General features: G+C 37.1%; 1 protein-coding gene across 14 annotated transcripts in view; it reads left to right on the top strand.

The window, feature by feature from the left end:
• The window catches only part of DLG2 (discs large MAGUK scaffold protein 2), a 1,856,054-nt gene that overhangs the window by 1,269,028 nt on the left and 562,828 nt on the right, over positions 1-24,198 (top strand). For all 14 annotated transcript variants that reach the window (XM_081064693.1, XM_081064694.1, XM_081064709.1 and 11 more), the window contains one exon: positions 19,194-19,318. In XM_081064693.1, coding sequence (XP_080920819.1) covers positions 19,194-19,318 — 125 coding nt within the window. The remainder of the gene's footprint in view (positions 1-19,193; positions 19,319-24,198) is intronic.

The following is a 24,198-nucleotide window of genomic DNA, read 5'->3' as shown; positions in this document are numbered from 1 at the left end:
TAATTGGGTTATTTGTTTTTGTTGTTGTTCAGTATGAGTTCTTTGTATTTTTTGGATATTAGCCCCTTATCAGAGGTATTATTTCCAAATATCTGCTCCTATTTTGTTGGTTCCCTTTTTCTTTTCTTGATGTTTTCACACATATTTTTTTGAATGCTTATGTAAGTGCCTGGCACTATTCTAGGAACTGAGAATACACTCTAGTGATGAACAGGACACAAGAGTCTCTACCTTCTGGAGCTTACACTGTAGTGAGAGTCACACAATAAATAAGTAAATAAACAAATAAATTAAGTTCAGATGATGTTAAGTGATATGAAGAAAATAACAGGTAGATAAATGGGGAGTGATATAGAGTAGTGGTGAAGAGAGGAGTTTATTGATGGTCAGGGCAGGTTCCTTTGGGATGGTAACATTTCATCTGACTTCTAAAGAATAACAAGGGTGTAAAAATCCTGTAGGTAAATATAAAAGCAAGCATAAAGTTCCTAATACAGAAATAAACTTGATCGTGAGCCTCTATTTTTGGAGGACCATAAGGGGGACATGATGACTGAAGCCTAGTCAGGGAGAAGGAGAGTAAAAGAGAAACTCAAAAAGGAAACAGGTATACAGAAAAAAATGGCGGCGTGAGGTGAGCCTCTGTAACGCTCCCCTGGAATTTACAACGAATCGGACAACAATAACTCCACAAAGGACTCCTTGCACAGCAGACAGGCAAGACGAAGAGGCCGACTACTGAATTCACCTCCAGGTGGGTGAATCGCGCGAGCGGGGGAGGAGGGAGAGGAGAAGTGCGGAGACGGAGCCGCGCGGGCGCAGGACACAGACCTAGCTCAGTGCTCGGAGCCCGCTGCTCCCGGAACTACCGCCGTTGCGGGAGAGGGAAGGACTCGGACTGCTAGGGCTCCGCTTACGGCCCACAGGGCTGAGGGGGCAGCATACAAAACCGCTGAACCCAACGCTCGCTCACGGCAGACCTCGGAGCAAAGACTGAGGGAAGAGGGCTGAAATCGGTGGTTTAAGCCCTCACTGCCGAGCGGAGAACGGAAGCCTTAGGCACGGAGACTAGCCGCCCCCTCCCTACCCTCCCAGAGCTCGCCCCGCCCCCACCTGCCCCGTGCTAGAAGCGATAAAGTAGCAGTGTCGGATCAAAGGACAGAATATTTGCTGCTCTGAGAACTGTGGACCGCAGACACAGATTCGCAGCTCAACTAGTTCCGGCAAAGGGGAGGGAGCTGTGGAAGCAGGACTGGCTGTGGTGGTGGTCGCCGCCATTGCTCTGGGCCACCTCTCACAACTCACCCCGCCCCTGGCCCCACCTATCTGGGCGGATCCCTGCAGGAGTAAACAGAACTGCTGAAACAAACTGGCTCTGAATCTGGTGCAGAAAGAGCTTTGGAACTCCAAAAGCTCTTCGCATACCTATCAGCCTGTTGCAGAAGACACTCCTGTAGATGTCTAGGAAGAGAAATAGTAAATCAGTGATTGCCATGAATAACCAAGGCAACAAGATAGCTCAGAAAGAAAGTGAAAAGTCTCCAGAAAAGGAACTTAGAGATATGGACCTTTGTGATTTAAATGACAGAGAATTCAAGATAGCAATTCTGAAAAAACTGAACGAGATGCAAGAAAACACAGAAAGGCAGTTTAATGAACTCAGAAACACAATCAAAGAACACCATGAGCATTTTACAAAAGAGATTGAAATCTTGAAAAAGAACCAAATAGAATTTCTGGAGATTAAGAACTCAATAGAAGAAATTAACAATAAAATATCCAGCTTAGGTAGTAGAGTTGACCAGATGGAGGAAAGAATCAGTGACATCGAAGATAGGAACCTGGAATTTACACAGAGGGAAGAAGAAAGAGACTTGAGACTTAAAAGAAATGAAAGAACTCTACAAGAACTTTCTGACTCCATCAGAAAGAGCAATATAAGAATAATGGGTATACCAGAAGGAGAAGAAAGAGGGAAGGGAACAGAGAATATATTCAAACAAATCGTCGATGAGAACTTCCCAAACTTGTGGACAGAACTGGATCCTCGAATCCAAGAAGCAAATAGAACACCTAATTACCTCAATCCCAACAGGCCTTCACCAAGGCACATTGTATTGAAGCTGTCTAAAATCAATGATAAAGAAAGAATCCTCAAGGCAGCCAGGGAAAAGAAGACGGTAACTTACAAAGGAAAGCCCATTAGATTATCATCAGATTTTTCAGCAGAAACTCTACAAGCTAGGAGGGAATGGAACCAAATATTCAAACTATTGAAAGAGAGAAATCATGAGCCAAGAATAATATATCCAGCAAAGATCTCCTTTAGATATGAAGGAGGAATAAAGACCTTTCCAGACATCCAGAAGCTGAGGGAATTTTCTAATACACGACCTGCACTACAAGAAATACTAAAGGAGGCTATTAGACCACCATCAACAGGGACAACTTGTGGCAACCAAAACATAAAAAGGGGGAGCGTAAAGGCCTGAACTGGAATATGGGAATAGAGAAAGTAAGCGGACTGAAGAAACTGGAATACTCTAAATTTCAAACTTTCTTTTACATAAACTCAAGGGTAACCACTCAAAAAACATCCAAATCTGAAATATATACTGTAATAAAAGAAGAAACAGAGGGAAACATCATAGAATACTACCACACAGAAATAACAGACAACAACAAAAAGGCAAAGAAACAATGGAGACACAGCCTTACCAGAAAACTAAAGACAGAATGACAGGAAATCCTCACATATCAATAATCACCCTAAATGTAAATGGACTGAACTCACCAATAAAGAGACACAGAGTAGCAGATTGGATCAAAAAACTAAACCCAACCATATGCTGCCTACAAGAGACACATCTCAGCTACAAGGACAAGCATAGACTCAAAGTGAAAGGGTGGAAATTGACACTTCAAGCAAATGGTACCCAGAAAAAATCAGGTGTAGCCATAATGATTTCCGATGAAACAGACTTCAGGGTGAAAAAGATAACAAGAGACAAAGATGGACATTTCATAATGGTAAAGGGGACTATACAACAAGAAGACATAACAGTCATCAATATTTATGCCCCCAATCAGGGAGCACCGAAATATACCAAGCAACTACTAACAGAACTAAAGGGAGAAATTGACCAAAACACAATTATACTAGGGGACTTAAATACATCATTGACAGCTATGGATAGATCATCCAAACAGAAGATAAATAACGAAATCGCAGCCCTAAATGACACATTAGATGAATTGGACATAATTGACATATATAGAGCACTTCATCCTAAAACATCAGACTATACATTCTTTTCCAGTGTACATGGAACATTCTCAAGGATAGACCATATATTGGGACACAAAATCAGCCTCAGCAAATTTAAGAAGATTGAAATCATACCAAGCATATTCTCTGATCACAAAGCTTTGAAATTGGATATCAACTGCAAAAAGAAAGCAGGAAAAAACACAAATACATGGAGATTAAACAACATACTTTTAAAGAACGACTGGGTCAAAGAAGAAATTAGAGGAGAGCTCAAAAGATACATAGAAGCAAATGACAATGAAAATACATCTTACCAAAATTTTTGGGATGCCGCGAAAGCAGTTTTAAGAGGGAAATTTATATCATTGCAGGCCTATCTCAAGAAACAAGAAAAATCCCAAATAAATAACCTCATGTTACACCTTAAAAAACTAGAAAAAGAGGAACAAGCGAAGCCCAGGGTCAGCAGAAGAAAGGAAATAACAAAAATCAGAGCAGAACTAAATGAAATAGAGAACAAAAAGACAATAGAAAAAATTAATGTGACAAAAAGCTGGTTCTTTGAAAAGATTAACAAAATCGACAAACCCTTGGCTAGACTCACTAAGATAAAAAGAGAGAAGACACTAATTAACAAAATCAGAAATGAAAAAGGGGAAGTTATCACGGACACCACAGAAATACAAAGGATTATCCAAGAATACTATGAAGGACTATATGCCACCAAATTTAATAACTTAGAAGAAATGGACAAGTTCTTAGAAACATATAGCCTTCCAAGGCTGAATCAGGAAGAACTGGAAAATCTTAACAGGCCGATCACCAGTAAGGAAATTGAATCAGTCATCAAAAACCTTCCCAAAATCAAAAGTCCTGGACCAGATGGCTTCACCAGTGAATTCTACCAAACCTTCAAAGAGGATCTAATACCAATCCTGCTCAAACTCTTCCAAAAAATTGAAGAAGAGTCAGTACTCCCTAACTCATTTTATGAGGCCAACATTACCCTGATACCAAAACCTGGTAAGGACAACACAAAAAAAGAAAACTACAGACCTATATCTCTGATGAATACAGATGCTAAAATCCTAAACAAAATTCTAGCAAATCGAATACAACAATGCATTAAAAAGATTATTCATCACGACCAAGTGGGGTTCATCCCCGGGGCACAAGGATGGTTCAACATTCGCAAATCCATCAATGTGATACATCACATAAACAAAATAAAGGACAAAAATCATATGATTCTATCAATTGATGCAGAAAAGGCATTTGATAAGATACAACATCCATTTATGATTAAAACACTTACTAAAATTGGTATAGAAGGAAAATACCTCAACATAATAAAGGCCATATACGACAAGCCCTCAGCTAACCTCATAATTAATGGTGAAAAGCTGAAGCCCTTTGCTCTACGTTCAGGAACACGACAAGGTTGTCCCCTATCACCTCTGCTTTTCAACATAGTGTTGGAAGTCCTCGCCAGAGCTATCAGGCAAGAGAAAGAAATAAAAGGCATCCAAATTGGGAATGAAGAAGTTAAATTGTCACTCTTTGCAGATGACATGATGCTATACATAGAAAACCCTAAAGACTCCACCAAAAAGCTATTAGAGACAATCAATGAATATAGTAAAGTTGCTGGCTACAAAATCAACATACAAAAGTCCATTGCTTTCCTATATACCAACAATGAAATCTCAGAAAAAGAGATAGAAAAAACAATTCCTTTTGCAATTGCAGCAAAAAGAATAAAATACCTAGGAATAAACTTAACCAAGGATGTGAAGGATTTATATGCTGAAAACTATAAGACATTTTTGAAAGAAATTGAAGAAGACACAGAGAAATGGAAAGACATTCCGTGCTCATGGATTGGAGGAATCAACATAGTTAAGATGGCCATATTACCCAAAGCCATATACAGATTTAATGCAATCCCCATCAAAATCCCAATGGCATTTTTTAAAGAAATAGAACAAAAAATCATCAGATTTGTTTGGAACCACAAAAGACCCCGAATAGCCAAAGCAATATTAAAAAAAAAGAACAATACTGGAGGTATCACACTCCCTGATTTTTCCTTGTACTACAGGGCTACAATAATCAAAACAGCTTGGTATTGGCGGAAAAACAGACACATAGACCAATGGAATAGAATTGAGAACCCAGAAATAAAACCACATAAATATGGACAGATAATTTTTGACAAAGAAGCTAAAAACATACAATGGATGAAAGACAGCCTCTTCAATAAATGGTGCTGGCAGAATTGGATAGCTACGTGCAAAAGAATGAAACTGGACTGCTACCTGTCACCATGTACCAAAATTAATTCAAAATGGATCAAAGACTTAAGCATAAGACCTGACACAATAAACTGCATTGAAGAAAACATAGGTACTAAACTTATGGACCTTGGGTTCAAAGAGCATTTTATGAATTTGACTCCAAAGGCAATGGAAGTAAAAACTAAAATAAACAAATGGGATTATATGAAACTGAAAAGCTTCTGCACAGCAAAAGAAACTATTGACAAAATAATGAGGCAACCAACTGAATGGGAGAAGATTTTCGCAAACAGTTCCTCTGATAAGGGGCTAATATCCAAAATATACAAGGAACTCATGAAACTCAACAACAAAAAAACAAACAACCCAATTGAAAAATGGACAGAGGACCTGAAGAGACATTTCTCCAAAGAGGATATACAAATGGCAAATAGACATATGAAAAAATGCTCAACATCACTAATCATCAGAGAAATGCAAATGAAAACCACAATGAGATATCACCTCACCCCAGTCAGAATGGCTTTCATCAACAAGACAAATAGTAACAAGTGTTGGAGAGGCTGTGGAGAAAAAGGAACTCTCATACACTGTTGGTGGGAATGCAGACTGGTGCAGCCACTATGGAAGGCAGTGTGGAGGTTCCTCAAGAAATTACGAATAGAATTACCATATGACCCAGCAATCGCTCTCCTGGGTATCTACCCCAAAAATATAAAAGCATTTCTCTATAGAGACACGTGTACTCCAATGTTCATTGCAGCTTTGTTTACGGTGGCCAAGACATGGAAACAACCAAAATGTCCTTCGATAGATGAATGGATAAAGAAGTTGTGGTACATATACACAATGGAATACTATTCGGCGTTAAGGAAAGATGATATAGGAACATTTGTGACAACATGGATGGATCTCGAGAGAATAATGCTAAGTGAAACAAGTCAGACAGAAAAAGCAGAGAACCCTATGATTTCACTGATATGTGGTATATAGACCAAAAAGAACAAGACAAACAAATGAGAAACAAAAACTCATAGACACAGACAATAATTTAGTGGTTACCAGAGGGTAAGGGGGTGGGGGGAGGGAGATGAGGGTAAGGGGGATCACATATATGGTGATGGAAGGAGAACTGACTCTGGGTGGTGAACACACAATGGGATTTATAGACGATGTAATACAGAATTGTACACCTGAAATCTATGTAAATTTACTAACAATTGTCACCCCAATAAAATTAATTAAAAAAAAAAAAAAAAAAAAAAAAAAAAAAAAAAAAAAGGAAACAGGTATTCATGACTGAAAATTCCTTTGGCCTCTACAAAAGCTATAGGATTTAGATATTAATTCAAATTCTTAGGGTTACAAAGAAAGCAAAGGCATTTCAAGGGGAATGGGGTAGCCTGCCTTTCCTTACCTCCATCTCCCTCTCCCATCATATTCCATGTGAGGGAACATGGAATCCATTTGCTTGCAGAAAATATTTGTTTCCTGGGCTAGGTTTTATGGACAGCACTATGAAATGAAAGTTGTTTGAATATTAATGAACAGATTTTGAGACCAGTGACAACGTGGGCTGAGGGGAGTTTAGACTCCTAATCCAAAGAAATGTTGATCTCAACATAGCTATGATAATTATACGTGATTTTTAAAATTATTATTATTATTATTATTTTGTAAAGGGCACACTCTGCAAATAGCATTGCCTTAAAAATAAAATAAAATTAGAAAAGTCTTTGAAATCTTTACCACTGCCAATGGTCTATGTATATGTCAAACGGAACAAAAATGTTTGTTATAGACTCAGCATAGTTTTAAGAAGTCTTTGACTAATGATTTCCTTGGTGTAAGAATGTGAAATCATACCAGGCATGGGGGAGCTTGGGCTCTAGTTTTCAAACAGGTATCATGTGCATGCTTTTAAATTCTCAGTGTAACTGCCAAAACACACATCATGATGAAAATCCTTTCACTTCAGGAGTTGATCCTTTATATCAGGTTCTGAGATGAAGTGAATAATATTATTACTCTGACAAGTATTAACCTGTAATGGACCTACCTTTTCCCTTCCTCAAGCACTCTGCTGCCCAGCTCTTTAGGTTCTCTTTCAAACTGTGACAAATGGATGAGAATCAAGTGTGGTTTAAAGAAGTTATAATAGTGGCTAACACTTACTGAGCACTTGGTGTATAAAGGCTTATCCACATTTATTCATCCCTTATAGTTTACCATGTTAAGTGTTTTATGAGAATTATCTTATAGACTGTTCACAATAGCAGTTCTTAAACATTTTGGTCTCAAGATCCTGTTTTACTCAAAATTAATGAAGAACCCTATGTTGCTTATATGCATTATATCTATCAATATGTATCATATTAGAAATTAAAACTGAGAACTTAAAAAATGTATTAATGTATAAATAATAATAAAATCATTACTGTTAACGTAACTTTTTATTAGAAATATCTACATTTTTCAAAACAAGAAAAGTTAAGAAAACTGTCATTGTTTTACATATTTCAAATCTATTCTATGTCTAGATTAACATACATCTAGTTTCTCTTCATCCTGTGTTTAATCTGTTGTGCATGTTGTTTTAGTCATAGTGAATGAAGAACATGTATCTCCTTCACAGATACATGAATGGAAAAAGGAAAAATGTTTTCATAGCCTTTCCAGGTAATTGTGGCTATCCTACTCTGATGTTACACTAAAACTTGACAAGTGGTTGTTTTTTAAAGATTGGTTGTACTATGGAATCTGAAACCATATCAACCAACTTTCTATACTACGTTACACTAAAATTCATTTGTCTATCTTACAGTGTAAATGAACCTTTTACTCATGCATGGATTGGTAATATGTATTGATTAGTTGGAAAATATTGGTTCACTGAGTTATACAGAGTATCCAAATGTTGACATCAAAAATTCTTTTTTTGTCAATATTACCAGCCATCCCACTGAGAAAGTCTTTAAGACTTGGGAAACTGTTATGCGCATGGTGGCAGATGCAAGGTTTCCAAATTCTAATGTTGGCTTGAAAACTCAAATTTTACAATTTTCAAAAATTACCATCAGTTGTTTTATTGAAGAGACAAGCTCACTCATTAATTTTCAGGTTGCCAAATACTCAAGACTGAGTATCATAGTTTGTATGACAGTCATACTTTCAAGTAAAAATGGTATTCAATGAAAATATGGTTAGTTTATCTTGCAATTCAAGTGACTGCACAATTTTTCCTTCTTGAGAAAACATATGGAATATGCAGAAGTGCTTTAGGCATACCTCTCTTTTATTTCATCACACAGAATATTTTACCATTATGGACTTAAAGTTCAAGATGTTATGAAATTAATGATTTTACTACTTCATAAAGATATTCTTAAGTGAAACTGACCTTTTTTCATTGTGAATGTATGTTTATACTGAAGAATTCAGTGATTACTAGTACACTTTGGTGCCGCTGCCTTGATATGTGTGAAGGAAAAATTGTACTCAATATTGCTTTTTCACTATCTGTGCAAATGTAAACACAGTGAAAAGGACAACATCTTATTATTATGAAAATGTTTTTGAGTACTACTAGTTTATAACTAACCCCAAAGCTATTGTTATTTCCTTTTTTTTTTTTCAAAGAAACTGTAGTTCAGAGAACTTAATAGAATTATTCAGATCACAAGCCAGGACATGGTAGAGCTAGGAACTAAACACAGCAGGAATAAATCCAGAGCTTGCTTTTTTGTTTTCTTAATACATTTGAAGAGCGTGGCACCTTATTGCTGATAGCAAGTTCCCATTTCCAGTCCCCCTTGGCCTAGTCAAGATTGGCAGAGGTAGGCATATGGGTTGATGGCTTGTTATGTCAGAGTCACAACTGGTTATTCCCAAGTTACTGTTTCAAAGGAGAGTTATTTTTAAGGGATATAAGTTTATGGTTGTAGCAAGTGAGCACCTACAGTACTGACAAGAAATAGTAGAAAGGAATAATAAGTGTGCTTTGCCAGAATTTTTTTAAAAGTCTAGGAATCCTCCTTAAAAAAAAAAAAATCCTCATGGTTCAGTAAAGAATGAAAATAATAAGATTGTTTTGTTCAACAGTTTGTGGTTTTCAAAGGTTTGGAATAGAAAGAAGAAGACGATCTAAATTGCTGATTTGAGAGAAATGGGAAAATTATACTTTTGAAACACAATGAATCAAAAGAAATGATCTATGAAGTGATCATTCTCAGATGTTGGCATTTTGCAATATCCTGGGCAATAAGAAATGAGGAAATTAGTTAGGACACAGGCAGTGAGAATAGAAATAAAGAGATAAAAACAAGAAGTACCCAAGAGATAGAATCAACAGAACTTGGCAAATGATGGATGAGAGGACCCAGGGAGAAGAAAAGCCAAAGACAAATTTGAAATATTATGCCATACCCACACTGCTCCTGTGTATATAGCATATTTCCACAAATAGACAATAAGATCCTTGACAAAAATGACTGTTTTTTTTTAATTTTTATTTTCTTTTGTTCACAGAATTTGACATAATTTTAAGTAATAGTAAGTACTCAAATAAATAATTAATTAGGTGATTCAGTCTCTCTGGCATTAAAACCAAATAACCTCTCATAGCCTCCTTCATCTACCCTTCCTTGTTAGTTCATTAATACAAATTATTTCAAGTATTATTCAGTTTAGTTTAATCCAGCAAATATTCACTGAGCATTTGCTGTTATCAGGAATCAGACTGAGAGCTAGAAATACAGTTGCAAATATAGTCTGGCCCCTGCCCTCCAGATGCTAAGAATCTAGAGGAAGAGAGACACATATACAAATAACTTTGTGGTCTTAGTCATGTTATGAGTGTAGTTGTGTGGAATCATGGAGGAAAGAGCAGTCACATCTGCCTGAAGCAGTTGGAGAAAATATTACAGATAACATTTGAGGTAAATTTGATGTTTGAATAGGAATTTGACAAAAGAAAAGAGAAGTGTTCCAGGCAGAAGAACCAGTTCTGTTCAGTTCATTCAAGAGTTTATTCAGTTCTTTTCATGTGTAGGTGCTACATGATTCTGGCTTAGAAATCGAGTAACTCAGTTTTAATGTTTTGGATTGATGTTCACAGTAGAATAAGGGAGATAAGCACATAACAAGTACCATATAATGTGCTTGTGCAATAATAAACCTGTGAACCGGACAGCGAGTAATATAGAGAAAAGTGAAGGGGAAAGTGAGCACCTATTCTGGGTCAGACACTTTCCTTTACGTGCTGCCCATGGGTATACAAGGCCACACAAAAGAAAGTACAAGTTAGTTGAATAGTGAGCAGTTTACAAAATGGCGACCCTTAGATCATATCTCTGGCTTGCAAACATATTTCCTTTAGTCCTCACAATGTTGATCTGTGTGGCAGCCGTAGAATGTACCTCACAAACTGCCAAGTGCCAACAGGGAGCATAATTGACTAAGAGCATATATAATTTTCCAACATTTAAAAACTGATATTTTTAAAATCAAATTTTAAGAAAATTTGATTCCTAGCTTCCCTCAGGAGGAAAAGAAAACAATCTCCCCAAATTAGGCTTCCGTTCTAGAGTGTCCACTGTTCATAAGAGCTGAGTAGCATCTCTTCCCTTTAGATGAGAGATATGCTCCATCTCCACTTCTCTCTATTTTATTCCCACCATGAAGACTAGTTTCCATTTAACCACACTCATGTTCTCCTGGGCACATATCATCCTCCTATATATAATATCGTGTCTGCCTTCATAGCATTTGAGTTTGAGAACCATTATTTTGAGCACATTCCACCATGAAGATAAAATGAATCAGGCCTGGCAGCCGGAAGAACAATGGGGAAAACTAATGATGTTCTAAGCTGGGGCAGCGATAATAATTGTAAAGAAGAGCTGGATGGATTTGAGAGATATTTTGTGGGTAGAGTCAACAAGATATGATGTTTAATAAAATGTAAAGACCAATGGGGAGGCAGGAATCAAGGATGTCAGGTTTCTTGATGTGATAACTGACTGGTTCATGAACTTCCCCATTTCTTAGTTATATGCCCAAACTATTCTAAACAGATATCTATTTAAATCCTTCATATACCAGGAAGTTTTCAGAGAACATGAGCAGAGAAGTCCTTGTAAATAGAAGGCTTAATGGGGTTATGAGAGAGAGAGACTCCATTGTTACCAACTTACATTGGAAAACTGATTAAGAAGTTGAGACTATGTTGGGAGCTGTTAACAAGTATATATTAACTTCTAATGGCATTTCAGTTAAATACCATTTCAGGGGAAATTGTATATTTGGAGTGTCACTGACAACATTCTAAATCAAATCTTAAGAATTCATAGCTCAAATATTATATTTGATCCCAAATTGTTCTCCTTGTTTTTTGACTCAATCCACTCATCCTAGTCTCAATTCAGCCTGCACACTGTCCTTGAATTAATCACTATAAAACATCACATTTATCAAGTCACTCCTTATTAAGAAAACCTAGTTTCTCCATGGAAGCCATACTCGTAAGCCTGGCATTCATAAAATGTTCACATGTAGTCTCAAAGAGTTGTTGTGGGGATTAAAGGAAATAACTGCCTGACATGTATTCCTGATATTTGTGCAATTACCCAACTATTTTCTTGCCAGTATCTTAACTATTCTTAAGGAGGGTTTTGTAAGGTCTAGCACAATGCCTGGCATGTAGGAAACACTCAATGAGTGTTTACTATTATCAGTATTCTTTCTCAAGACCTCAGTCAGTTTTCTGCCACTCTACTGACATCAACAGATCTCTCAAACTTAAAAGAATCTAAACTGAATTCCTGATGTACTTCTCCCAAACTGGGTTCCTTATCCCCATCCTAGCCCTCTCACATATGGCAGCCCTGTTCAATTATGCATCGTCGTTGATGTTACTTTCCTTCACACACTTTAACCATTTGTAGGTTCTGTCAATTCTACCTCCAAATCATGTCTCAACTTTTCCATCCCCACTGCCACCAGCCGACCAGCTGCCATCAATATCTGACCTGGACTACTACAACTGGTGTCCCTGTTCCCCCCTTTGGCTCTCTCCAATAAGTTTTAAACAGCAACAAGTGTAATCTGAAATATAATCAGATCATTTTGCTTCCCTGCTTGAAATCTTCATGACCCCAAAACTTTACAGTGTGTTACTTGCCTCCAGTGTCTGAACTCTGGGGATCTCTCTAACCTCATTTATCCCCTCCTTTCCTTGTCACTCTGTAGCTATTCTGCTCTCATTTTAGTTCTTGAACAAGTCAAGTACTTTCTTCTTTTAAGGGCTTGGCACAACTTGTTCCTCTACCTGGAACTTCCTTAACTGCAACACTGCCTTATATCCTACCCCCATTTCATCACTACTCTATGTCTTTCCTCAATTTCACTGAACATTTTGGCCATTTTTTCTTCTTCTCCATCTTTTCTGTCTCATTCTCTCTTCCAAGGAAACATCAGTGTTAACTGCAAAGTATTATGACTTAATCACCCCTTTAATACATTCACATGACTTTTATTACACTCACATGACTATCAGCAAATGCTTCTTCATCTCTGAAATTCTGAACTCTGAAATCCTATAGTCTCTACAGCCTGCTGTCCCTTCTTTCATCCCGTTTCCCATAAATCTATACTTTGACCTCATTATAGTTTCAGTCTTTCTGCCTACTTCTATTCTTCCACTCTATGAGCATCCCCCTTGCTTCTCTTTCTTTTCTATTTTTCTGATTTATATTATTCATTCTGTTGAATATCAGCCCCATTTGATTTTTTAACCTCAGCCCTAGAGCAACCAAACCTTCCCCTTTCAAGATTACTAAGCACTGTGGGAGAAAAATCCCATAATCACGTTGATGGTGTCTCACCCTTACTGACCCCAACATGTTTCTCTTCCTCACTCAACCCTTTACTACTTTTCTTAAGTCTCCAAATTTATTTTAGACTTTTCCTTCTGATGTCCTGACTGCTAAATGTATAAAGCAAAAATGTGTTATCAGTCAAGAACTCCCTCAGCTTTTTTCTCTACCTTTAAATGACCCTATGACTTCTTTCACCTTGAAACAACACTTTATGTGTAGGCACTTGGTCATTCATATCTCAGATAGAAGAGTATTACTCGATTTACCCAAGGCTGAGGTACGCTCTCCAAAAACAATTTTTTAGTTTTTATTTTGATAGACCAGTTTTACAAGAATAATAGATGTGTATGTGTTTATAGTAAGATATATCTATACGGAAAAATTAAAGATGACAAAAGTATTACATTGGTGCAAAAGTAATTGCGATTTTTGCAGTTATTTTTAACCTTTTAAACTGCAATTACTTTTGCACCAATCTAATAAAAAGATCTGTAATTCTGCTATCCATTGAGAACCACTAATAACATATTGGTGGATGCATACTTCCATTTTTTTCTATGCATATATATTACAAAGTAATCAAAATTTAAACCCTCTATTGTATTCTCCTTTTTTTACCTAAAGATGTAGTGTAAAGATCTTTTCATCTCATATTACCATTGTATTCCTTGAAGTGGCTATAGCTACCATATGTATTTAACCAGTACCTATCATAGGACTCAAAGAATCTGAACTCTAGGCACTATTCTCACTCCTTTTTCTTCGGGATTTTGCTTCACATTCACTCTCCATCTCTTCTGTACCTTCAATCTTCCTTTCCAAGGGCTTCTTCCCTTTAGCCTGTAGACATGCTTGAATGCCCTCCCCACCATCCTCTAAAATCTTCCCCCTACTCTGCCTCCTTTCATCAGACTCATCAGACTATCACGTATCTCCCCTAAGAATAAGTCTTTTATGAAAGCAGTAATCTACCTTTACTATATCACCCTTTACTTCTTCTGAGTTGTTTGGCACACTCTAATCTGGCATTCTATTTCCACATGTTTGTAGAAACTGATTCCTCTCCACAATCCTCCATCCCCTTAGAACACTTTCCTATGAATTACTAATTCTACAGTCCTACCAAACCTACAGTTATCAATCCCCGAATGCAGATCTCCCGATGGCTTCTCTACTCAGCAGCTGCCAAAAAAATACAACTCAATATAGCAAACTATGGGACATTCTAAATGCAATTCCTAAAAGTTATAATTAAATAAAAATGGTCATCTCTTATTTCTAGACTGAGAACTGTTTCCAGTCGTAAGCTGTTTTTTTTTGTTTTGTTTTTAATATTAGAAACATAATACTGCAACAATGCTTTGGACACAAATCTTTGCCCACATCTCTGATTATTTCTTTAGGATAAATTTTTAGAAATGACACATTGAACAATATTTTAAATGAGTGACTTCCAAAAATCAAAGAAATTCTTTGTCAACAGAACATTCTACAAATAATGCATATGATTATATCTTTATTTTCCTCTTCTTTTTTATAACCTCATTTTGGGGACAATTTTCATTTGGAGAACAACATTTTAATGAAAGGGAACTTTACTGAGGATATTGTATTTATATTTGCAAGCATCAATTGAATGGCAAAGTGTCTTTCCTTTTTGCTGATTCTTTTTCTGAGAGAGGTGGAGTGTGGTGCATAAAAAAGGAAGTACCATTTGGCTAGGCAATGGACTTGTGTTCTTGGGTGAGAGTCAGCAAATGTGGAGGACTGGGCACTAGGAGAAAGAATGGTCCATGCCAGGTACATTCATCAGTCATGGAACCTGCCCAGCACCAAGGGAACAGCAGCCCACCCAGAACTGAGTACGGGGCTGGCCTCACCAGCATGGTAACTCACACGTTCCATCGACTACGTCAAGTGTCAACACTTGGTTAATTTGTCACAATTTTCAGGATGTAAGGGTGTCAGCCAGGGGTCTGCCTATTCACATCCAGAGACTGTTGCTCAGAAAAGAGAGGTTCAGGGTCTGCCCCTGCAGCTGGCTGGCTCTGGGATGATTGTCAGGGGACTGGAGCGATTCAGTCATGGAGAACAGCAGGCAATAATTTCACTGCAGCTTTTTATCTGTCCTTCTCTCCACTGAATGCTGCTGGCTGGTAGCGAAGACCTGAAAGGGAAGGCTGGGAGAGAATAATAGGGTATTTGGGAAAGCACTTTAAATAATTTCCTTAGCTGAATTCAGATGAACCTTTTCTAAAGAACCACGGTGACTGGCCAGGCCCAGCTGACAGGCTGGTTATAATTGAAACACAAAAGCTTTTGGGAATCCTTGGGACCAGAAACACAGGTCCAGTTATACTCTATTTCTACCTACCCTTTTGCATTGTGGACTCCTTGATCCATTTATTCTACTCTTCAGAGTGGATTTGAGGACAGGGGAATGTGTATTAGTACTAGCGACCATATTAGTAACCATATGTATATTAGCGACCATATTTTCCAACAATTCTAAAAACAGTGGTTAAATGTTGCTACATTGTCATCAAAGCCATTATTTCAAAGATCTATTGATTCACAGAATAAGTTTTAAAACTGCAACAGGAATCTACTTCCCCCTATAAAGGTTTCTAAAGCACTCCTTTTTCTCTGTTGGCCAAAGCAGGTTTCCTACAAACGTAGTCAGAGAACTAAAAGAATCCTTTAAAGTCATCCAGTTTAACTCTCAATAGATGCTTGGGTCTCGTCTGTCCAGTGACTAGCCAGCTGCTCATTGAGGGAAGGGCCTTCCCTCCCCAAACAGCCTGTCTCATCATTCATCTTTCACCTAAGCCACAATTTGAATACTTAGGCTTTCCATTTTTTCTGATAGACACAGAGAACAAAATAGCTTTTACCTCTATATTCAATATCTTAACACATGTGGACTTTTATTGTGTCCTTTCTGAGTCTTCCCTTTACAGCTTGAATATTGTCACAAAGTTTGCTTGTCCATTCATTCATTCATCAAATATTTTTTGAACAATACTATGTGCCAAACTAGGTGCCCAAGAAAAAAAGATAAACACAGTTCCTTCCTTCTACAGGTTCAGTTTGAAGGAAAGATAGAGTCATAAACATGTAACTTCAAAATAACACAGTGCATGACGTAGCTAAGAGTACATATCTACAAAAACTCAAAAGAGGAGTGACTTACTCAGAAAAGAGGAGTTGGAGTGATCATTTAATACTTCCTGGAACAGATGCCATCTGAGCCCCATCTTAGAAAATGGGAAGAAATGGACCAGTTAAGGGGAAGATGGGAAGTTTCTGGTAGAGAAAATAGCATAAATAAAGGCCAAGAGACAAGTTAAAGTATGGATTATGCAGGAAAGAACCAGTGGTTCAGTTCAGTGTTCCTGGGGGTGAAAGTACAAAACTGGAAATAAAGAAAATAACTTAAGTGCTAGATCATGAATATCTCTGTCAAATGACAAAGTTTGAAGTGCTCTCTTCAAAAATGTTGACATTGTTGGGAGAAAGCATTTGAGTCTCTCCCAGTCTCTGCTTTCCTCCTTCCCTACCCCCATTAATCAAGAAATTATTATCCCTGAAGTGCAAACTTTAGTAAGATCAATATACTCCAGTTGATGTACTTGGAGCTAAACCTAAATTACACTGAAGATACTCATCTTCCCATCCTTTCCTCCCCAAATCCCTAGATCTTAGAGAAACAGCCGGATAAGTCACCTAAATGCTGTCGTAGTGGCTATCCACATGAGAATATAACTGAGATTATAAAATGAAAATGTACTGATCACCAGATACAAGACTCTCATTGCCTTTTCTGTTCTGTCTTGGATTCTGTGAAGGCAGAAATCGTCCGGTCTTAATCCCTATAGCTTTAACTTCAAAACAGTCACATAGGAGATACTCATCCAATACTGATGCAATCATCAGGTAGCAATAGGTACTTAAAACTAAAAATGGATTTATATATATGCTGCTCTGAAGAACCTCATGATAGAGACTCATCTAATTCTCCTTGCTTTCTTCATTCCAGCCTGATTGTCTGTTTCTTGGACCTGGCAAACCCTTTCTCACCTCAGAGATTTCACATAAATTCTTCCCTCTGCCTGGAACATTCTCTCCTCTCCAATTCTCATCCTGATCTCCTTAAAAGTAACTAACTGCTATCCACCTTCAGAAAAAGTCCCTGTGTTTGGATCTCCTGTTAGCTATTCCTGCAGTCTGTCCTTCTCCTTCATACGTCTCAGAAATTGACATATTCACTGCCGTAGCTCTAGGGCTTAGTCTAGAGCTGGTACAGAGCTGCTGTTTAATAAATATTAAAGTCATGATTACGTGACTGCTACTAAGCAATATCTCTGATCTATGAACGTTGAAAATTTTCAAAGAACAAACAATTCGAGAGATGTTAGAAGTATAAAGACATGGGCTTTTGTTGCTGTGGTTGAATTATTAATTTAAACCTTTCAACTTAAATGTACAATTGCGAAAACAACCCTCTGGAATTTAGAGTTTTATTACTTCAATCCATAAAAATTATTAAACGTTACCTTGACATTTACGGTATTATAACTGTCAAGTTATAACTGACCTTATTTTGACATTGAACTTTTTTTGACTAATTGAGTGCCCTAATTTTTTTTTTCTGCATTAACTATTAAGTTCTTACTCATCATCTTTTTTTGCCCAAGAGCAGAACTTAATCAAGTAATCACAAGTTTAGTAAGCTATATTTTCCATAAGAGTATATAGAGAAACTAAATGTGTGACAGGGGACTGTTTAAATAGAGGATGATATATGACCTTGATGAAATATTATTTAGTCATTTAAAATGGGTAATTATACAAACTAGCTTGCTATATGGAAACAACTTAAAATATAATGAAAATTAGAAAAGAAAATCAGAACATAACATGGAAATATAATGTAACTGTGGAGCTAGAGATTAAGAGAACATGTAAATAAGGAATATGTTAAATAAGATGGTTTGTGAATTTGGCGGAGACTTAATTGTCTTACAAATTTCAACAAGTTAGATGTACATTAGATGTCAATTACTATTATTTGCAGGAATAAGTATGAAAGCTTTATTACAATATAAACTATTAAAAGTTATGTGCTGCAGCAGTAATGCATTTGTTTTCTATATGTACTGCAAATTAAAACCTGTTTATTACAGGAACGCATCTTAGATTTATTATGACTCTAGAAGGGGCTCTCACATCTGAAGTCAAATTTCCTGGTTACATAGGAACACATTTATGTGATGAATAAACAATATTTAAACAACAATATTGAAAATAAAAAGAAAACACCCAAATTTCATTACACTACCCAAATCAAATATTTTATGTAACTTGCTTCCTTCCATTTTTTGTATTTTTTTTTTATAATTGACACTATTGAAATTTTTGTACTTCTTTGTATTATACAATTTCTAAGCTTTTATTTCCTACTTTGTAATGATCGTTTTAATTGCTGTATAAAGGTAGCATTTCTTAAAAGCAAAAATGTAAGGCCCTTTGAATAAGCAAAAATGTAAGGCCTCTTGAATTCTTGCAATGTAGGGACAAACTTGAGTGTTTTTCCTGACCTTCCTTTGCCTGCTGACAGTGCACTTTATAGCTTTGCATACAGACTGTTATCACCTGATTTCCATTTGAGTAGTAAGATGATAACGCAAGGGGAACTAGGCTTAGGTGACAGACACATCATTTAATGTCTATTTATTGTTTCTACAGGGGAATTCTGGACTGGGATTCAGTATTGCTGGAGGGACAGATAATCCCCATATTGGAGATGATCCTGGCATATTTATTACGAAGATTATACCAGGAGGTGCTGCCGCCGAGGATGGCAGACTCAGGTAACGATCTGAAATGTTAGAATTATTTGTAAAGTAAATCTGCCACATCCATGAGACGCACAGGTACCTTTGGAGAATAATACTTCTGCAAACGTTCTGCACTTGAAAGAAAAGCCTGTCAAAGGAAGGTTTCTGTAATGGCTTTGCAGATCACTTATTATTTATTCAGTTTCAAATAGTGTTTGTGTTTGTTGACAGTTACAACATCCAACCATGGGCCAGGGACTGTGAGGAGGGCATGCGGATATATCTTTTGTTCCATGGGGCCTTCAGTCTGATTAGAAAGAAGAATCCTATGAGCTGATGAGCAAAGAATAAAATATATAGGAAATAATATAGTTTAAATAATGTTAGCAAATGATGTGATATTATAGACACTGTGGGTTTTTATAGATGCAGCAACCATTTATAAGAGTTTTACATAGGAGTGTGGACAGCATCTAAAAAACTATTCCACAGGAAGATTCCATTCTGGGTCTTAGAAAATAATTAAGATTTCACTAATCCCACAAGTCTGAATGAGAACTTGGAGGGAGAAAGAACAAGTCGTCCTAACAAAGAGGGAAACAAACTTGATTTGGATGAAGACCACCAGGCAAAATTAAATAGGTGGTTGGAGTAGAGCCAAGCACTGCTCAGGCTAGAGGAGTAGCTGCTTGAGTCAGGGCACCCCTATTTAAAGAACTAAAGATTTTGAAGGGAATTAAGAGTCACCAAAATGGGGCAATTAGTAAATAAGATAAAATTCTATCAGAGATCAAAACAGTAACTAAAAGACATTGCAGATTAGAACAACTAGGAGAGATTTTCCTGGGCACAAAAACACGTCCTCATGTTACTTTAGCACTTCTATTAAATTGTTACTCCTCTCAAACCAACTAGTTATATATAGAAGTGGATCAATAAATTCTTGCCAAATGAATGAATGAGTTTTTCAATGAATGAATGAATGAATGAATGAATAAAATAATAAAAGGAAGGAGGAGGGTAAATTATTGAGTAGGAGGAGGAGGGGTATCACGAAGTCCTCTAGGTAAGAATAACTTGCACGGAGCTACAGTGAGGACTATGACTTAAATAGCCAAAATTTGAGCTTTGTAGCCTTTTCTCAGTCTGTGCTTTCATTAATCATGAAGAAGCTAGCTTACTGTTTTTCTTATAAAGCAGCCAAGGGCACTTTTGTTCCCTCCCCAATTGTTCTGATGCAGCGATTACTTTTGACAGCTGCATCTTTGCAGCTTAAGGAGGAGAATCACTTTTTTTTTTTTCAGGTACATCTGCATCTCCTGTCGGCAGGAAAAGAAATGAATCACACTTCCTCGGGAACCACATGCTTGTTAAATTATTATTACTAAATTTATTAGGGTGACAATAGTAAAATTACATAGGTTTCCAATGCACCATTCTGTAATACATCAAATATATATATTTGACAATAGAACTTCGAAGCTAAACTGACGAAATTAACTTCTGAGTGATGAAATATCCATTCTACAGAAGGATTTGAAATAGATACTGTGTGATTCTGTGAGCCATGGTGGGGACTGGGATGGCTAATACTGGACGCTGGAGAAGCTCCATTTTGAAGCTTTAGACATCGAGCTGTTAGAGGATAATTCAGAAATCGATGGGCCACAATCGTATTTCCTACCACTCCCTACCTAGAAGTTGAACAACTTCCATTTCTTAACCAAAGTCTGGCTTTATGCTTGAGGTAGAATAGACTTTATGTTACATGCTTATTCTGTAATTAAGAACGAAAAGTGACATCTCTGAAAGTGCCACCATTCTTTGCCCAAAAGCATGGGTGGCAATAGTATGCCTGCAGAGGTAAAAGGAAGTTCTGCTGTGCTGCAAGCAGCATTCAGTAGTTGTAAAGACAATAAACATAATGATAAGCTACATTCATTAAGCTTTTATTGCGTGTGGGGCATCATGCTAAAGTAGATGATAGATAGATAGATAGATAGATAGATAGATAGATAGATAGATAGATAGATAGATAGATAGACAGTTGTGAATAAAATGTAGGTAAACACAGACACACAAGTTTCTATATACTGACAACAGTATGCACTACTGTTACTACATAATAATACAGTATGTACTACTGTCACTACATAATAATATGGACTTAGGAAATTAAGGTTTAAAGACGTTAAGAAGATCACCCAGCTAGCTTTGATTACATCCAGAAACTAATCCTGAATGTCACTTACATACGCTCTAAACTCTCATTCAATCGTAAAACCCCCTATATTGTGTGGTCTCTGCCTAAAAACTCCCAAAGATAAAGTTTTCACAATGTTAAGGAGCAACTCTAAACATTACCAAAATTTGTTATTTTTCTACTGACCCACAGCTTTGTTTATCTAACCTCTATCCATGGTCTATGTTTTGGCTTCTGGGAGCCAGAACCATGGTTTATGACTATCTATGTGAATATTCTCTCCTATGTTTGTGCAATGAACAGCGTGAAAAAACTCTATATGGTGGTCCTAACTGGAGCAACCAAATATTCCTGCTCTCCAATCCACGTTACAGCCTTTTCCCTGTGTGAAGATAGCTACTGGGTGGGTTTCCACTTCTATTTGATAGATTCTTGCCTCTACTGCTGAGATTATTTCCCACCTTACTGCTTCTTGTCATAAACTTGAATGCCATGGGGACATCTAAGAGTTCAAAAGTAACCATCTATTGAAACTATGGCAGCATGAGATTAGATATAGGTTTTTTAAGAATTTGGCAATTTGTCTAATTCAAAGCATACATTTTACAGATGAGGAAACTGAGGCTCAGAAGAGTGACTGATCCTGAGGCATAAATCATTCGGGGCTCTGCTTTACCTAGAATCCAAATCTCTTGACCCAAGTAATTACTATTCTAAGGTAGTGTTAAAAGGGACTATCCACCCACACCCACTTAAAGAGTCTTTTTCTCAGTGTAATAGGAACACTGTTTGATGCTGGACCAACAAACTATGAGGAGTAATTTTTATCTCACCATTAGTCTTTCAATGGGGGAGCAGCACAATCAGCTTTGGAAATATGGTTTCTAATGTCTGTATACTAGCATAATTGGTCTTCGAAACATTAAACTCTTTTAGTAACTATTGTCTCATCTGTAAAATAGTGAGACTAGCATTTACTTCATTCAGTTGTTTGAGGATTCAGTGAGATAACCTAGGTCCCTAGCTGTGTCGGGCAGATAGTAGGTGCTCAATAAATTTTAGCAGTGATTTCCCCTTTTTCTTACCTGCCCTCTCTACCTTTCAATAGTCTTTCTTCTGTTTCTCTTTTTTTCTCTGCTGGCCTGTTATCTTTTCTCCCCTTCCTTCCACGTTTCTTTCAGTCTCCTTCCATCCTCTGTGTCTTTCCCTAAGTTTCCTGTTCAGATCGTTCACATCTCTTTTTCTCTTGGTCATAACATGGGATTAAAACTCACTTAAAAATAGGTATACTACTAAGAAATGTTCTATTTCTATTCTTAAGTTTATAATTCAGTCAACTGAATCTGCTATGTTTTCCTCATTTAAAAAATAAGCCCACACACTAAACATAGTTTTCTTTTACTTGACAAATTCTTTGGTCTTTCCTGTGAGTTAAGAGACTTGTGAAAATTTTTAAATATATCCTTTCCATGATAAATTATATTTTTGACAATTAAATAATACTAAAATTTACAGAATAAGCTAAAGCCCAGAACAGTGAGGTGACGGTTCTGCTCCAAGGAGAGTAGTAATCTGCACTCTACATTAGTGGAAATATAATAATCAGATCAATAATAACAGCCAAGATCAATGTAATGCTTCAAAATGCCAAGTACTTTTCTAGCATGAACTCATTTAAAATATGCAGTGACTTGATGAGACCCATGCTTTCATTACCCCCATTTTGCAAGCAAGAAAATTGAGGAACTGGAAGATTATGTAAATTGCACAAGATTGTACTGCCAGTAAATGTTGGAGCCAGAATTTGAACCCAGGAAGTCTGGCTCTTCTGTGTATGTCTTTAAGTTCTAAGTTATACTGCTGACAGAAATGAGATGAGAGGTGACTTTCTTCCTAATCAGGTCAGGTTCCCAACTGAGCTCAGACCTCAGTGATTGCTAGAGAATGGTAAGTAGGAAAAAGAGCACACTATTTGGAGTCAGAGGAACTGGGTTTCAAATTCTGCTTTCTAGCTATTTGACCTTGGGCCTCTTTTTAAGCTCTCTGTGTTCCAGTTCCCTCACTGGTAAATTGGAGATAGGAGCATATATCGAAAAAAGCTGTGGTAAGGATTAAATACAATAATGGTATGTATAAGGGATTTGTGTAAAATTCGAAGACCCTCAACACAAATCAGTCTACAGAGCCAACCAATTAACTGAATGTTGAAGTTGAGCTCCAAGTCTATGACAGCCAGGAAGGAACAATTATGGTAGGCAGAATTCTAAAATGGGTCCCAATGACCTACATTCTCATATAAGTCCTCCCCCTTAAGTGTGGGCAAGACCTGTGAGTATGATGGCATACCACTCCTGTGATACTATTACTTCATATGACAAAAGAGATTCACAGATGTCATTTAGTTCTCTAACCAGTTAACTTTGAGTTAATCAAAAGGGAGATTATCCTGTTTTGGCTTGACCTAATCCAGTGAGCATTTTAAAGGCAAAGAGATTGTCTTGCTGGCCTGGACAGAGCAAACTACCCTGTTGTGAGAAGACCTATGGATACGGCCACGTGGCAAGGACATGAGGGCAGCCTGTGAGAGCTGAGAGTAGTCCCCAGTCCACAGCTAGCATTATGGGAGCTGTCAGTCATACAGCTGAATTCTTCCAAAAGCCACATAGCTTGAAGGAGGACTCCAAGCTCCCAAAAGGAATGCAGTTCAGGT

The sequence above is a fragment of the Rhinolophus hipposideros genome, assembly GCF_964194185.1.
Source record: "Rhinolophus hipposideros genome assembly, chromosome: 10".
NCBI classification, from domain to species: domain Eukaryota; kingdom Metazoa; phylum Chordata; class Mammalia; order Chiroptera; family Rhinolophidae; genus Rhinolophus; species Rhinolophus hipposideros.
The sequence above is the reverse complement of the archived record's forward strand: the minus strand, read 5'-3'. Positions and strand labels throughout refer to the sequence as shown.